This window comes from Radiomyces spectabilis, assembly GCF_025331425.1.
Source record: "Radiomyces spectabilis strain NRRL 2753 chromosome Unknown BYT42scaffold_4, whole genome shotgun sequence".
Classification (NCBI taxonomy): domain Eukaryota; kingdom Fungi; phylum Mucoromycota; class Mucoromycetes; order Mucorales; family Radiomycetaceae; genus Radiomyces; species Radiomyces spectabilis.
In genome coordinates, this window is record NW_026251929.1 from 1,207,097 (window position 1) to 1,222,167 (window position 15,071).

Below are 15,071 nucleotides of genomic sequence, written 5' to 3' on the forward strand. Positions count from 1 at the left end.
TCGGGGAATCCCATCGTTCTTTTCTCCTGCTTTTCGGCCTATTCCGATTACTTTGTATCCCTATTGCGTCAGATCATGATCGGTTACCGCATTACCGCAGCAAGCTCGTACCTGATAGTTCATGCTTATTGCGTTACACTTGAACTTGGCAAATGTGGTAAAAAAAAAAAAAAAGATGTATCATATATGAAAAAACAGTAATAATGACTATGGAGTATGATGTGAAATATGCGCTTTTCTCTAAATCTGAGAGATTCACCAAGATTCAGCCAGCATAGTCAAATGGAAAAAGCAAAAGGAAAAAAGAAGTGTAAAATGATACAATGAATTACTCCGAAACAACATCAATGGAGTAGAATAAATACAACATGATGCGGATGAGGAACCACGAGGACGACATCCCATACGTTTAGAACAGTTAACGCTTGAGGAAGGAACATTTTTTTTATCAAGAGGTTTTGGCTTTCTTTTCTTATGCTGATGTGTACAGAGGGGCCAGTAAAAGGCAAGACACGGTTTCTCCTTTCTTGATTGCCGATTGATGGTCACTGCTGGCGGGAAGTTGCAGTAATCCATTCGCTGCCGATAAACTCAGCATGCGGCTGCTCTGCTGCTTACCCGTGGATTCTGCAACTAACCCATTTTCAGAGATGCTGACTCGAACACGATGATATTCAGGACGACCATCCAGTGCGATATCATGGTCCATGGTTACAGGAATCAGCACATTGTCAGGCTGGCTGTTGCCAGACAGACGACGGAGGGCGGGAAGGACAAACAGATAGAACGTCACGGTCGCAGAAACCGGATTTCCAGGTAACGCAAAGATCAACTTGTGGCCGCTGACTTCAGGAATAGTGGCAAAGGTGGTGGGTTTGCTGTCATGTATCAAAAAAAGAAAAGCCAAATTAATACATTATGAAAGAGGGGGCTTTTGCGTTTTATCCATTGCTTACCCAGGCTTCATGAGCACTCGACCAAAGTGGACGGTGGCCCCCAATTTTTGTTCCAGAATGGGTTTCATAAAGTCGGCTTCGCCCATAGACACGCCACCTGTGGTGATCAAGACGTCGACATTATTCAACGCTTCCCGCATATGCTTTTCAAGGTCACCGACCGAATCGCGCACAATGCCCAAATCGACAGCTTCGAAACCAGAGGCGGAAACCGCTGCAAGGAGCGTCAGACGATTGGTATCTCGAATCTGCCCTGGCCCTAGTTTTTCCGTCTGCAAATGATCCATCACCTCGTTCCCGGACGACATGATGCCCACGCGAGGTTTACCGTAAACCATCACTTTCTTAACACCCACTGAAGCTAGTAAACCCAATTCGCCGCCGACTGAGGAGATCATTTGTCCTGCCTTGCAAACGATCATGCCTTTTTCACAATCATCGCCTGGCATACGGATGTTCTCCAAGTGAGATGATGAGGTGAGTATTTCCACTTCAAGTTCCTTTTGGCCATCTTCTGAAGCTTTGATCAATTTGGTATCCTCTACCATGACAACAGCATCGGCTCCCGGCGGTACCATTCCGCCCGTCGTAATTCGAGCGATGGTGCCAGGGGCTAGTGGCTCGCATTCGGTATTGGTATCGGCAAGAGACGCCGAGACGACGGGATAAACCCCCGGTCCATCTTTCACTAAGCAATTGAAACACGTTCAGTGAATCCTCCGCTAAATTATTTCCGTCTTGTAACTACTTTACAATGGACTGCGTAGCCGTCGACCACCGACGCTGGGTATCCAGGTACTTGTTCCGGGGCTTCGACATCTTCAGCCAAAATATAGCCTACTAGGTTTTCCGTCACAGGCTTAAGGACGGTGTGAATGGGCTTTGCATATCGAGCAACGATATCCTGGGCTTCCTGAACAGAGATCAGTGGGTAAGGCGACGACCGAGCTCGACGAGCGACTGTTGGAAAGACCATTTCATTGTCAAAAAAATATATTGTCCTAAAAAGAAGAAAGCAATCGATCCGTACCTGGGGTAGACAAGTTCTTGGAAAGGCCGGTTTGGCTGGGATGGCCTGCGGCATCATGACGATGGATGCATTTATGATGGTGCGGGTGAGCATGTTTTCTCTTGCGCGACTGCAACGAATCACTGGATTTATCTGATCCTTGGGATTCCTGCATTTGGCGATGGACCTTGGCCATGGAGACGCCCTTTTGCAGATCCAATCCATGTGGCAAGACAGGAAGAACAGCCGAGAGATTTTCTTTGCATGCTTTAGGACTCCCGGGCATCGTGATAATCAAGGTATGGTTACGGAATCCTGTCACCGGGCGGGACAAGGCAGCAAACGGAGTGACATTCAATGAACTGGACAGGAGGAGATGCGTGATACCCGGGGTCGGTCTCGTCAACAACGGCGCAACAGCCTACCGTTAAATTCAGTTGAATAATCAAACACATCAACGAAGAAGCTGAAAAATAACCAATGGAAAGGAGTATCAGTCATTACCTCGGGTGTCACATCGCGAGGGGCGAAACCGGTACCACCAGTGACAACAATGAGATCTAACCCCAAGACATCGCTCCAGTCCACGATGGTATTGGCAATTGTTTCTGCAGTATCAGCCACGACCTTTTGCTGCGTAACAGTATATTTGCCGTCGTCCGTGAGTATATCAAGACACAGCGGTCCGCTTTTATCTTGACTTGGGTCTTGAGACGCAGTATCGCTCACTAGGGGTCATTTGTTTGAGTGGTCATCTCATGGTCCCGACGGTCACGGTTCCAAGGCGTACCTGTCAATACCCCAGCTGTAAATCGAGGATCTAGACACACTCTCACTTAGTCATAATTATGTCACCCGGCAGTCAAAGAGGTCACGTAGGGAAATGACACTTTGTCATTGACCTACCAGAAGTCATAAGAAAGAGAGCGTGGCAACAATGCGGTGTCCAACAAGTGCCCAATAATGCGTCAGATCTTTGAAAAATGGGTGTCACTGGTCAAATGGGCGAGAAAACTGACCAATCAAAATTGGATCACAAGCTTCAACAATTCAAGCAGACCCAATTTTTTCTTTCTTTTTTTGGGGCCCCACTCCCCTTTTTCCTTTCACCACACTTTTTTTTTTCTTCCCTTTTCACCTCTTTTCTCTTATCGTCATTTTGCAACGTATGATTAGTTTATTCACTGCGTTAATCGTCGTTGCTGTTATTATACCTTGCATACCCATTCTAATATACGTGATTGGCTTGCTGTTGCCTGCCAGTCATATCGTCTCTCGAACCGCCCAATTCACCACCACCGCAGATCACCTCTGGCACATTTTGACCAATGTCCAACAATACCCAGAATGGCAGACCAAGCTAGAACGAGTAACTGTCAACAGCACAGAAACCGATTCATCGCCTCAAGAAGAACGCCTGATATTCACAGAACACACCAAACGTAAACGTCGAATCGTCGTCATCCATGTCATCCAAAAGCCTTATCGAAAATTATTGAGGATACTTGAAGAACAGGCGGCGTCTACACACACATCACCTCCTTCATCACCGTCAAGGAAACCCTCTTTCTCTGGTTCATGGACCTTTGAAATTATTCCCAGCGATGAAAAAGAACTGGCCCAGCCTCACGTCACTCTCAAGATTACACAGCAAGGGGTCATCAAGAAACCGATGGTGCGAGTATCGCATCTCTTGTTGTTCGGATTCTATCGACGCATTGATCGATTCCTGAAGGATATTGGTAAAAAAATTGAGGAAGACCAGTCAAAGATATCAACGGAATCATTGCCCGAGGAAGTGGAGGAGGAACAACCTCAACTTCAACCGATCCATCCGTCCGATACACCCATGTTGGAATCCACCGTCCTTGAGAAAGATTGGGATATGATGAGCGAGATTTATGATCGTAAAGCAACGTAACCTCAGCTTCTGCCCGGTGGGGTGCCTCTCCCACCATTTTTTCTTTACCCTGCCGTGAATGTGTATTGTACAATGTCTTTGCCGAGCTTGGTGTTTCATAGTTTATTTCCCCACCCCACCCCATTCCCCCTTTTCCCTCATCCATCGTTTTGCTTCGCTTGTCTCTCTCTTCTCCTTCTTTTTTCCTTTTATTCATGTTCTGTGTATGCAGTTGATGTGGTTACAATATGATGCGATTTGCGAAACCGAGCAACAAAGAATCCACTGGTTTTGCTGATGAACGGATCAAAGCGGACACAATGCTTGTTGATCCTATCTTGAATGTCCGCCTCTTGCGTAACGTGCTTGATCGCTGCCAATCGGATGTCGAGCGATTCAACGCAAGGAATCGTTTCCAATACCGCATTTTTGTGTTGACTCAAAAACCACGCCACATTCTCTTCATTTTGTTTGATAGTGAGCGAGCAGGTACTGTACACCATGATGCCGTTCTCTTTGAGCATGGACCAGCCTTGCTTCATCAAGTTGCGCTGTGATGGCCAGTAAGAAAAAATACAGTTGGATGGCAAAAAGACAAAACCATTTCAATCTACCTGCAATTCACAAATAGTTCGTATCCGATTGGGATCCATAAAGTTTTTCTCAAATGTATCCCATCCCCACTTGTCATACTATCAAATAATGTCGCAATCAATAAAAAAGATATTTAACCTATCACTCTATTCGTCCATCAAGTCAGCCGCTTACCTTTAAAATATGGATGATGGATCCGTCATGGGTGCACTCGGCATCGACCAGCACCTATCATTATTGTGTTCATCAAATCCATCCGCCAATGAACGTTCAGTGGAGACTTACCTTGTCGTACAATATGTTTGGTAGTTGTGGATCAAAACGAAGAATCTTTGGTGCCCAAAATGGCTTTTGAAGAACGGATTCTTGCGATTTCTGCCGTTTTGATGGAGGTGGTTGATCATCGTGTAGTAACACATTGCCTAATCGAGAAGGCGCAGGAACCGCGAATTGGGTGCCATCGGCTTCAAACAGACGCACATATCCCCCCACACGGTATTTTTTCAAAAGCGATCGACAAGTCGCTAATCGATGGGAAGCAAGATCCACCCCTGTGGCAGTTCCATTGCCGTGAAGTAAATTGGCAATCATGCATAGTTTTGCCCCCGGCGCACAACACAAATCCAGCACTTGATCGTCCTTTTCAATATCCAGTGCATCCACGGCGATCGCCGAACTGAGATCAATGCCAAACAGCTTGTGTTCTTTATAGCTTGAGACAAAAAACAACGGATAAGTATCACCTCGGCTTTCACGCAAAGACAAAGAACGAACCGTGTGTGACGGCACTTACAGAGGTATATCCACGAGCCGTTTGCCACCTAGATCAATGGCAAAAAACCCCTTCATTCCTTTCACTTGGTGTACATTATCTGTGTCTAATTGCTTCTTCAGTTGATCAAGCACCGATACTTCGTCCAAGGGATAACGTGTGTTCCATCGGACGTAACGTGGAAGTTGTGTAATGCTGTAGATCCGATGATCGATATCATTGTCCTTTAAAAATTCTTTGAATGAGACCGGAACGCGGTCAATGTCGAATCCTTCTGCTGAGAGTGTTGGAGCGTCTACACTGTCCTCCATGACGAATGAACGAAATGGCTATGAGATACAAAAAAGACTTGATCAAGGAACCTCCGTGGCTGATGAGCGAGCGAGCGGTTTTTGAAAAACCATGCTTTCCACTTGGCAAAGAATCACCAACAATTTCTGAAAAATTGTCACTGATACAACGAGAAAACAAAAAAGGTCTGCATCAGGTGTTTCCATCATAAAGCTCTCTCAGTTTACTCTTGATACCCAGAGACATATGTTGAGAAAGGATAACGAGACCAAAATCAGCTGAGAAAGGAACAATCTATGCCTTTTAACGCAATGTATACGCTCCCTTTACTCTCGTCTCCTTTAGCTCATTTTGACACTCGGTTATTTTGCTTTCGGTTGAATATCCAGTTGTTATCAAGGATCACGCCGAAGCAGAGTCAAAACTTGGATGTACATACTGCATCAATAAACGCTTGCAATCTCGTGTAACAAGAATATTGAGAAAAACCTTCCAACTTCATAAGTCATGATGTTTTGGTTTACGTGGCGAATAATTTTTCACACAGTATTCTCTCTGGTTCTACAGCGAATTCCAAAAGGACAACCACGCATGGTCTGTTCTGCTTCCTCAAACCTATTCTTACTTTTTTGTTGGCATCATAACTTTAATGGTAGTCATGGAGATGTTGATCATAAGCCACCATTTTCAGAAACACCAATGGTTTTCATACATGCTTTGACATGCGTTCGACGCCAATGTCGTAAGAACACAAGTTCAGTGCTGGTCTTTTTTTCCTTGAACAAATGGAAAACGTTTCAAAGGTGTGCCAAAAGTTAACAACGTTTTGACAGATGTCCCCCTAGTTCTCTCAGTGACCTTGGTAGTTACCATAGTAACGATAAACACGTTTTTTCATTTTTTGAAACTTTTTAGATAAGAGATTCGATGCATGTAGCCAAAGCATGAAGCCTTAGATGAACAGAGAATCACCCTCGGAGATTAAATTTGGCAAGCATTCTGTATTCCCTGTTCTTTGCATGTAAAGAAAGAACCGCGTTGCAGACAATGGTTATTAGCAAACTCGGCGGTAGCAGGGGTGGATTAAAGAAAAAAAGACGGTGTGCCTGATCGACGACGGGTTTTTATGGTTTTTTTTTTCTGACACCGATGTGACGATGAAAAGTGCAATTTGGCATTCCATTGGAAAGCCACAAGCCCCCAGTTCAGAGCACGCAACACCCGCTTATTACAACACCGCCTGCCGCCCATGTCGCGCAATGATAACAAGTTCATCTACTTCACTGTTGTTACCTACATGATTACCCCAAAAAAAGTTGATTATATCAATATTAGAGTTATAGAATAGTAGATGATGATGCCTATATGAAATATGATAAGCCAAATATCTTTCAAATGGGCGTTGCCCCATTGGCGCATTTGATATTATTGCAGCTGTGCAACCAAGCTGCAGATGACAAGCAATCGCGCAAAAAGGAAAAAGGAAAAGGGTCGCCCGCCCTCAGATTTCGTTGGTCACCTATGTTTGGTGGTTGAATGAAGAGTCAACTGTCGATAGCATTCCGAAATTATGTTGTCATCGTCTGTGAAAAGGCACGGAGGAGAAACGAGAACACGCGACCTACTTGCAACCGCCTCATCGACCCCATGAGAAAGGATGAACTTGACCGGTGTTTGCAATTTGGACATTGCAGGCAAAAACAACAAATATTTGTAAAGCGGGCGGACCTTTTCTCTTTTATTTTGTGTGCAGGATCAAGCTTATAGCACTATATTCTACGTTTTTCTTGCTCAAACGAAAATAACATGAATAACACATGCGGTATACAGCGCACAAACCAAGAAGGTACCATCCTATCGGTTGACGACTTGTTTCTACGTGAATCAGTTTGAGAGCACAGCAAGGGTAAAACCTGGAATAACAATATGACATGGATGCTCATGAATGATTTGTGCTCTTTGTTCGTTTCTCAGATTGCGTCTTGAGGTAGCCACTTCCGGGCCATCATTGTCTGCGGCGCAGAAGATGCGGTTATTCTCACTTGGGTGGATTGCCACGCTTTGGAAACGCTTGACAGACGCCGTGGCGGCGGCCTTCAAAAAATTTCATCGTCACAATTCGGTAGAACTGCAAGATACAACCCGCCGTGAAGTGGAGCGACGTTTTCCTGGTCAGAGTGGATCGATTCTTACAGGCCCATGGAATTTACCTTGATAGATAATTGGCTCGATGTATTGGGTGAACATCCCATTTTCGATCTCGACGTTGTTCAAACCAAGCTACCGCGACGTCTGAAAGAGCAACAAACCTTGGAACGCCATGCTGACGACGCCACTCTTTTACAACGTCGCACGCGTGTCATGGCCGTCAGTCAAACTGATCTCTTGGTAGCTGTTCGATCGCAAATCCGAGTGCTCAGCTTGACCGAATTCAAATCCACTTGGCTTTCCGAAGCGGAAAAAGCCGCCAATGCCGAAACGGTCGATACCAAGGACTGGCTGTACGAACTTCCTTACAAGGTACCCTTTTATTACAGTGTTGTCAATTCACTATAGTCTCTCGTGAACTAGTGGTTTACTCTTTTCCTTTTTTTTTGACTGCGCCACTAGATCTTGGATGTACCAGCTGTCAACTTTAATGTCGTGTCGCTTGTGCCTTCGCAAAATGGCCGTTTGTTGGCTGCCGTAGGCGATAAACAGTTGGTCGTGGTTTGGTTCCCGCGACAAGGCTTATCCAGTGTACCAGCCACGGTCGGTTCACGACGTTTCGATTGCAGAACATTCACTGTCGGTCAGAAATACTACGATACCGACCAACCTACGCGTATACTGAAGGTGGCATGGCATCCTCTCAGCAAGACCAATAGCCATCTTCTCGTGCTGGGCACAGACAATGTGCTGCGGTAAAAATTGCAAAAACCCTTTTTGATCACTTACCCTTTTTTGATCACTAATTTTCCGTTTGACCCATCATAGCATGTTTGATGTCAGTGCTGATATCGAAGAACCCGAACAGTCGTTTGATCTTTCGCCCTCTCAACCCAAAAACGATCTTCCCCCGCAAAGAGGTATCTCTCTCGACGACGATCTCGATGATGATGAAGAACAAGTCGCTACCTTTGCACTTGGCGGTGAAAGCAAAGATGATAGTGGATGGGAACCCTTCACGGTGTTTTATGCTCTCCGTAACGGCCATATGTATGCCTTGTGTCCTGTGTTGCCCTTCAAGAGGTAAGCTCACTTTAATCCTTGTGTAAAAATGCTGGTATGTCTAACCTTACGTGCTTATAGTGTGGTACAGCGTCAGCATATGGAGGGTTTAGCATGTGTGGCTGAAGCCAAGATCAACAAACTTATTCAGGAGCAAGCAACAAAGAAAGAAGACAACTCGCACCGCCAATGTCTGTCCTATCTTTTCAGGCTACAATATCAATGGATCCAGGACATGTTGGAGTCCAACAAAGAAATGCGAAAAGATAATCCGGCTTTGCTTGATAACGAAAAGCTCTCTATCGACGCTGAGGGGTCTTCGGTTCCATTTGCTCCTCATCGACAGGGCCCTTTCAGCGTCGACAATGACGAATGTCTCTGCGAAGATAGTCATGTATCCGACATGTTATTCAGCAGAGTTCAACCTGTGAACATTCTTTCTGTCGCTTACACGAACGGCACGCTGAAAAACTTTATCCTCGGCAGTGAAATGGATGCCCAGTGGCGCATGCCCATAGAACGTGAAGAATATCCCTGGCAACAACAGGTGAGTGACCATATGTTTTTCGTAACATTTTTTTCCAGACCAGGCATGGTAACGATTGAGTGATTTTGGTTATCTAGCTTCAGCAGTTCATTGGATCGTCAGCCATGCTTCCAAAGATGACTCTGCATGAATTCTTGAAGCTCAGTCCCTTGGCAGATGGCAAACAACAAAATATATCTCTTATGAATGATCCACTCTATAACGACACATTCTATGCATACCATGCTACGGGCGTCCATGCTGTATACATGAAGTCATGGATCGATGATCTGGCGGAGCTCGATGCCAAGCTGTGCAGTGGCGAAAACACAGAAGAGACCTTGCAGAAACTCAGTCAATGGCGTCACAGCGATCATGGCTCGGAAGTATGCAAGCTTGTGGATTCGGCACCGTTTGAGAATGGGTATGTAGGATGCGTCAAACCGATCAAGTTTGTCGTTGTTGCTGGTTGCTAACCCTTTTCTTTCGTTTGCAGATCTTGTACTACGTACGAGCCTATTGTTGGCATGGCGGTTCTTACGGATGTGTATCTGTCTTACTGCGTTCTGGTCTTGCCCTGTACATATAACATTGTGACAATCGATCTGCATACGCGTCGTGCCATCACTCCCGACGAATCCACTGAACTGTCAAAGGCGGTGGCGGATCAGTTGAAGAATATTGGTATCAGTGAATCTCTGAATAACGAAGACCAGAAATCCATTGGTTATGAACCCATCTTATCCTTGCCTGCGTTTGAACAACCGAAAGAACTCAAAAAGCTTCATGAAGCGCCCAACCGTACAAAGATCATTGTTCCTGCCGATATGGGCGGCAACAAAGAACTGATGATCACCGAAGCAACGCTCCGATTCTTAGGCGAAAAGTCCGAAACCGTTCGACGTGATATTAGAGCCATGCTGAAGAGCTCTACAATGATGCAAAAACGGTACACAGTCTTAAAAAACTTACCTCGTCATCGTACGCATACAAAGCTAATCACTCAATTGTCACCTTTTTTTTTTGTTAGTCTGACAATGCAAAACAAGGAATTTGAACGACAGCTCACCACTTTGCAGACGTTGTATGATAAGCTGAATCAAGAAACTACAAGTCAAGAACACATTGAAAGAGCACAGAGAGTGGCGCAAACCATTCAAAAATATACAAAGTTGGCGTTACGTGCGGATACCGTTTTACGCCGATTAATGGACCAATATCAGCCTGAACTGTCTATACACGAAAAGGAGTGGATCAAAAAACTGAAGGAAATTGAAAAGCGTATCAATGGCAGCAAAGGTTATGAACGACGACTTAGCAAGGTAAAAAAATCCTCCTCCATGAGCTGAACATACACGTTATTCACCACCCCATCTCTTTTTATTTTCGAGCAGCTGAAAGATCAAGTGGAACAGCTGGAAGCGCTTACCAACGCAGCAAAACCTGAAGTTCCGCTCAAAAATTCACGATTGACAGAAACCCAACTGGCGACCATTCGCCGATCACTGGATCATCAGTAAGTGGCTTATCATTTGTGATTGAGGTAGAGCGATAATGAACTGACATGATCACCTCGCTAGGGCTAAACTGCTGACCGATACTACTGAAAAAGTACACAAGTTGCAAGAATCGCTTGACAAAGCATAAGATATTCCCCCATGGAGTGAAATGTGACTTTTTTCCCGCCTCTATCTAGTCGTAAACTAAATGAATTATCTCTTTCAACTTTGCAATAAATATGTTATCCACTGCTCAATCGCAAGGGGTTTTTTTTTTCTTTTTCCTTGATGGTATGAATCATTTGAACAAACTTCCAATGTATTTGGTTTTTTTTTTGTGATTTTACAGGAAAAAACTCGTGTCTAATTAAAGACCACTGAATAAAAGGATAATCCATAGGCATGATCATAAAGAGAAAAAGCAAAAGGGAGAAAAAAGAAACCAAAGAGAAAAAGCAGAAGCACTTATTCTTCTTCCTGTGTCTCTTTCTTCTTGAGAACCAAAGGTTCACCGGTGATACGGTTCCAGAGATCGTACACATCATCGCACACAGTCTCGAAATGGGAAGTGGCGTCATAAGAGCGAGATACAAAGACTTGATCCTTGGTACCATCCTCCACGGGCACTTCCAAAGGAGACACATACACAATCCTAGAGTTTTCATTTTACAGGATCAGTAAGTGGTTTTTTCTTATACAAGTGGGGTCGTTGCATGAAAATGTACTTACTTGTCATGGATATTTCCTAATAGGTTGAGACCGGCTTGAAGTTCGCTTTCGGGACGATCGGTTTCGACAATGGTGGAGACGATGGCGAGATAGTAGCCTTTGGGGCAGACCATGTGGTCGCTGCTGATACAGGCAACGTACACGTCGTGTTGGCGACCGATTTGCTTTTGAGGAATGACAATCTGGACTGAGTCAATGTCTTGGGTGTTCTCGATGGGATGCTTCAAGATACAAATAGCGCGTACGACGGAACCGACTTGACGGACTTTGTCACGTGCATAGGAAGGATCGCAAATAACCTTCTTGGCGCGAATGACTTGACCTTCGGATTTCACACCCGTGACGGCACCATTGTCGTCGTAAACGAACTCAGTGACATCCTTATTCAACATGTAGGTGCCACCATACACAGCGCTCAAGCTGCAATTGATGATTATGAGTATTTTGAACGGCAAGGTTGGGTGCCAATTGTATCAAAATTTACCGTGCAAATGCTTGGGGAAGATCGCCAAGACCATACAAGGGATAAATGTACGGGCTCTTGCCGTAGCGCGTTACGGAAGCAGCGTAAAGACGAACCTTATCCACGGTGTCCTTGGCAGGTTGCTGGAGGTACGAATCATCCAAGTGGAGAGCCATAGCATGACCTTGATCAAAAGCCGTGCAACGTGAGCTTAATCTGTGTGACGTAGACATTCTTGCCATCACTTACCGATAAAGTCTTGCACATTGGGATCCAAGCTGAACTTCTTGTAAACCTCAGCCATGGTATTCGTGTTGATATTAAGACCTGTAACAAATAGATATTGAGACAGTGTTTTTTTTCAATATCATGCTCAGACCACTTTTTACCTTGTGTTGTGGACGGATCGGCCTCGTTATAATTTTGAGCCCACAGCAAAAAGTTTCTCATGCGACGCTTCTCAAAGAAGCCCATTAAGGGGGATTTCAAGGCTTCACTTTCGGTGGTGGGGACCTTTGAGATTTTTCCTTCACGGTACACAAAGGAGCCAGAAATTTGCTTGAATTCCAAATATCTCGTGACATCGGTGTGAGTTAAAAAGCTAACAATGACGCCGTTGGCCATCATGAATTTGGGAATCAAGTCAATATTCCAGTCACGGTCACGGCCCAAGTCGGAAGGCACTTCCTGGCCTGGTCTGAACTTGTTGAAAAGCTGGAAGAAGAAGAAACAATGGCCAGCATTAGAAAACTGCATCTCATTACACTGTCGATTGAAAAAAAGAAAAACCACTTCATCCTACCTGTGTTAAGTTTAAAGAAGCCGATTCACCACCATAATAGTCATTACGGTCCATATGCAAGACCTTCTTGCCATCGACCGAAAGAAGACCTGACAAAATACATTCGGTCAAGCCGGTACCCAAAACAATAACGTCGTATTCCTCGTCCTAAAGAACACCAAGCTTGAGTAAAACGGTGAAAGATGTTCTCACGACTATCCTACCACTTACCATGGTTGCGTTAGATGGAAAAAAATAGAAAAGCGCGAAAGCTGAAGTCTGAATGAGAATTTCCACAGGATTTGGGCAACGTCCTCATCGGCTTTCCAATTCATCCAATCAAACCGATTTTTAATTCATACCGACCGCACCTTGCCAAGTTCCGCCAACAGCCAAAGCCAACCAACGTGTGCCAGCGTCCTGTGTCAGCTTATCCTGTCGTAAGGCCATCTAATGAGCAAGTTTATTTTGTTTACCATTCCTACATATTACTGTCGCCGTCTCCTTAGATTAAGGAACTCTTTGTACTGTGGTATGATATTGTTCTACATTACCATACAAACAAAAAAAGAAAAGAACTTGCGGTTTCCCTCAACCCACAATCCAACTTTTTGTTTGCTTTATGTCATCTACAAGGCAGCCTGAAATGATAGGATGTGTCAGGCGTTCATAATGAGAAAAACAAATGACTATGCGCTTGAAATCTTGAGGGTTTGGTATGGTTTCTGTCATGGCGATTGGTTGTCAAAATGACCGCCATCTCAAAGGGTTATCCCTACAAATACTGTCACGTTCATCTGTGTAAAAGTCAAGCAGGTTGTCAAGAAGATATCTGCAATGATATCAAATTGCTTGACCGTCACTGAGCAGAGGGCTCTATGTCGGCTTCCGCAATATCACTTTTTGCCGTGATTGGGCATTTGTTTGTGAACAAAGACACGATCCACCCCCCCCCCTGTGCCGAGCTAGTGGACACGTTTTGTGATCCTTGTAAACTTAGCCCTCTGTCTTGTTCATGGACCGTCTTGATAACCCTGCAGTCGATAAACTGCATATAGTCGATCTTACTGACCTTTTGCGAGCAGCGGGAAATCAAAGATGATCCTGCCGATTGACTCCTGCGCCAGACAGTGTCTATACCGAGCAAAGATTATTTGTCGAAGTCGAACCATGGAAATCATGTCGCAGAACCTTCACGGCCACTTGGAATGAATGAATATGCTACTTGGGGAGCTCACGACCACTGATGTGCCTTCTCTTGCTCGCTCTTGCCCACATTTGCATTCATCCAAGACCCCCTCGCTCAAAAGTTTACCGAGAAATATCAAGACAGAAAGCGATCTCTGCAGAGATTGGTCAATTGGACTCGGAGGAGGCTATTCCGTCTGTTCACAGTTCATCAGTGAAATGATCGTTGGCAGTCTGTCATCAAAGACGTTTTTGGTGGAACACAATGAAATGCCATCCATATATAGTAATAAATGCTTTTTGTCCTGTCTACTGGACACCTGGCAGGTTTCGCGCGCGATACATGGATTGCAAAGGGACCGAGTTGGAGAAAGGATGGAGATCGTGCTCAAAGAAAAGCAATGTATGGCTGATTTGCAATACCAATTTCTGGATTTGGATGCACAATATTAATGCAGAGGGTGATGTCCCATATACATATCCAATATACGCATATTGGCTTCTTGGACATCGCCTCGCCGCAATATCTGGTCATAACATGTCAACAAACTTCATTTTCTTAAATTCACGGTGGCAGCGACCAAGTTTGCAGGTAAACTTGGCGTGAAACATTGACTCAGCAGAACATGTTTCATCGGGTAATAGATGATGAGCTATGACTATACACGTTTTGGAGGCTCCTGTGGAAATGCAAAACTGTCACTGGACCCCACAAACAATGAATCATCGCAATTCCGCGGGTGCTCGGAGATTTCTTCGTCACTTAAATTTCAGGCACGAGATAGCACGCCTCTGCTCATGTTGTCCCCAAGCAGCAAAAGGTTGACTGTATGCAACTATACTGTATCTATCAATGATTTCGGATAGATATAGATGAAGAATATGGTACATGCGGTCCCTTAGGCTACTTGCGTTCAAATCTCGAACACAGGGCTTTTACTTAATTGGCAAAGAGCTATAAGGTTTAATGACTAATTTGGTATACAGATAGCATGAGGGAATGCGCTTGAGGCATAGGTGTAAATAAACGCTAGGCTTACATCGCACGTTATCGTATCGGACACGGATGCGTACAGTCAAATTACCCTATTGTAAAATATCAGATTAATGAGACGACAAGATGTTGCTGGTTGGCCAGAGAAAGGAAGCTAGA

At 44.7% G+C, this 15,071-nt stretch overlaps 6 protein-coding genes across 6 annotated transcripts; 3 read left to right on the forward strand and 3 right to left on the reverse strand.

The window, feature by feature from the left end:
• Positions 1–177: 177 nt before the first annotated feature.
• On the reverse strand, positions 178–3,362 carry BYT42DRAFT_267704 (MoaB/Mog domain-containing protein). Its single transcript, XM_051562786.1, has 7 exons — positions 2,872–3,362; positions 2,756–2,785; positions 2,470–2,693; positions 1,987–2,386; positions 1,710–1,916; positions 957–1,644; positions 178–878 (listed from the first exon to the last, which is right to left on the reverse strand). The coding sequence occupies exons 1-7, from the start codon at positions 2,879–2,881 to the stop codon at positions 473–475; spliced, it is 1,965 nt and encodes a 654-aa protein (XP_051425299.1). The 5' UTR covers positions 2,882–3,362; the 3' UTR covers positions 178–472.
• Positions 3,134–3,886, forward strand: BYT42DRAFT_493724 (uncharacterized protein; the record flags this gene model as incomplete). Its single annotated transcript, XM_051564242.1, has 1 exon — positions 3,134–3,886. The coding sequence occupies one exon, from the start codon at positions 3,134–3,136 to the stop codon at positions 3,884–3,886; it is 753 nt and encodes a 250-aa protein (XP_051425300.1).
• A 188-nt stretch (positions 3,887–4,074) lies between these two features.
• Positions 4,075–5,542, reverse strand: BYT42DRAFT_544490 (S-adenosyl-L-methionine-dependent methyltransferase; the record flags this gene model as incomplete). The annotated part of the gene is made up of 5 exons (XM_051565761.1): positions 4,075–4,416; positions 4,480–4,557; positions 4,634–4,687; positions 4,745–5,171; positions 5,253–5,542. 5 exons carry the CDS (start codon positions 5,540–5,542, stop codon positions 4,075–4,077), a joined length of 1,191 nt encoding a protein of 396 aa, XP_051425301.1.
• Positions 5,543–6,046: 504 nt separating this feature from the next.
• Positions 6,047–6,598, forward strand: BYT42DRAFT_563084 (uncharacterized protein). Its single transcript, XM_051567550.1, has 2 exons — positions 6,047–6,276; positions 6,356–6,598. The coding sequence occupies exons 1-2, from the start codon at positions 6,114–6,116 to the stop codon at positions 6,439–6,441; spliced, it is 249 nt and encodes an 82-aa protein (XP_051425302.1). The 5' UTR covers positions 6,047–6,113; the 3' UTR covers positions 6,442–6,598.
• Positions 6,599–7,583: 985 nt separating this feature from the next.
• Positions 7,584–11,049, forward strand: BYT42DRAFT_563086 (uncharacterized protein). The gene is made up of 9 exons (XM_051567551.1): positions 7,584–8,042; positions 8,133–8,425; positions 8,499–8,753; positions 8,814–9,279; positions 9,357–9,682; positions 9,755–10,207; positions 10,289–10,580; positions 10,653–10,774; positions 10,839–11,049. The coding sequence occupies exons 1-9, from the start codon at positions 7,722–7,724 to the stop codon at positions 10,903–10,905; spliced, it is 2,595 nt and encodes an 864-aa protein (XP_051425303.1). The 5' UTR covers positions 7,584–7,721; the 3' UTR covers positions 10,906–11,049.
• On the reverse strand, positions 11,050–13,002 carry BYT42DRAFT_563088 (GDP dissociation inhibitor). The gene is made up of 7 exons (XM_051567552.1): positions 12,962–13,002; positions 12,752–12,898; positions 12,339–12,663; positions 12,199–12,276; positions 11,971–12,133; positions 11,487–11,906; positions 11,050–11,409 (listed from the first exon to the last, which is right to left on the reverse strand). Exons 1-7 carry the CDS (start codon positions 12,962–12,964, stop codon positions 11,223–11,225), a joined length of 1,323 nt encoding a protein of 440 aa, XP_051425304.1. The 5' UTR covers positions 12,965–13,002; the 3' UTR covers positions 11,050–11,222.
• Between the last annotated feature and the right edge of the window lie 2,069 nt (positions 13,003–15,071).

What these genes read in the sequence shown, in the direction of transcription:
- BYT42DRAFT_267704 (XM_051562786.1), bottom strand. An exon ending in TACAGCTGGGGTATTGACAG is followed by an intron (nt 2,694 to 2,755) that starts GTACGCCTTGGA and finishes AATGACCCCTAG; the next exon opens with TGAGCGATACTGCGTCTCAA. An exon ending in CGAGTGCTCATGAAGCCTGG is followed by an intron (nt 879 to 956) that starts GTAAGCAATGGA and finishes GATACATGACAG; the next exon opens with CAAACCCACCACCTTTGCCA.
- BYT42DRAFT_563086 (XM_051567551.1), top strand. Translation starts at nt 7,722, where the DNA reads ATGGAATTTACCTTGATAGATAATTGGCTCGATGTATTGGGTGAACAT. An exon ending in CCTGTGTTGCCCTTCAAGAG is followed by an intron (nt 8,754 to 8,813) that starts GTAAGCTCACTT and finishes ACGTGCTTATAG; the next exon opens with TGTGGTACAGCGTCAGCATA. An exon ending in ATGAACGACGACTTAGCAAG is followed by an intron (nt 10,581 to 10,652) that starts GTAAAAAAATCC and finishes ATTTTCGAGCAG; the next exon opens with CTGAAAGATCAAGTGGAACA.
- BYT42DRAFT_563088 (XM_051567552.1), bottom strand. An exon ending in CGATCCGTCCACAACACAAG is followed by an intron (nt 12,277 to 12,338) that starts GTAAAAAGTGGT and finishes TATTTGTTACAG; the next exon opens with GTCTTAATATCAACACGAAT. An exon ending in CTTCCCCAAGCATTTGCACG is followed by an intron (nt 11,907 to 11,970) that starts GTAAATTTTGAT and finishes CATCAATTGCAG; the next exon opens with CTTGAGCGCTGTGTATGGTG.
- BYT42DRAFT_563084 (XM_051567550.1), top strand. Translation starts at nt 6,114, where the DNA reads ATGGTCTGTTCTGCTTCCTCAAACCTATTCTTACTTTTTTGTTGGCAT. An exon ending in CCAATGTCGTAAGAACACAA is followed by an intron (nt 6,277 to 6,355) that starts GTTCAGTGCTGG and finishes ACGTTTTGACAG; the next exon opens with ATGTCCCCCTAGTTCTCTCA.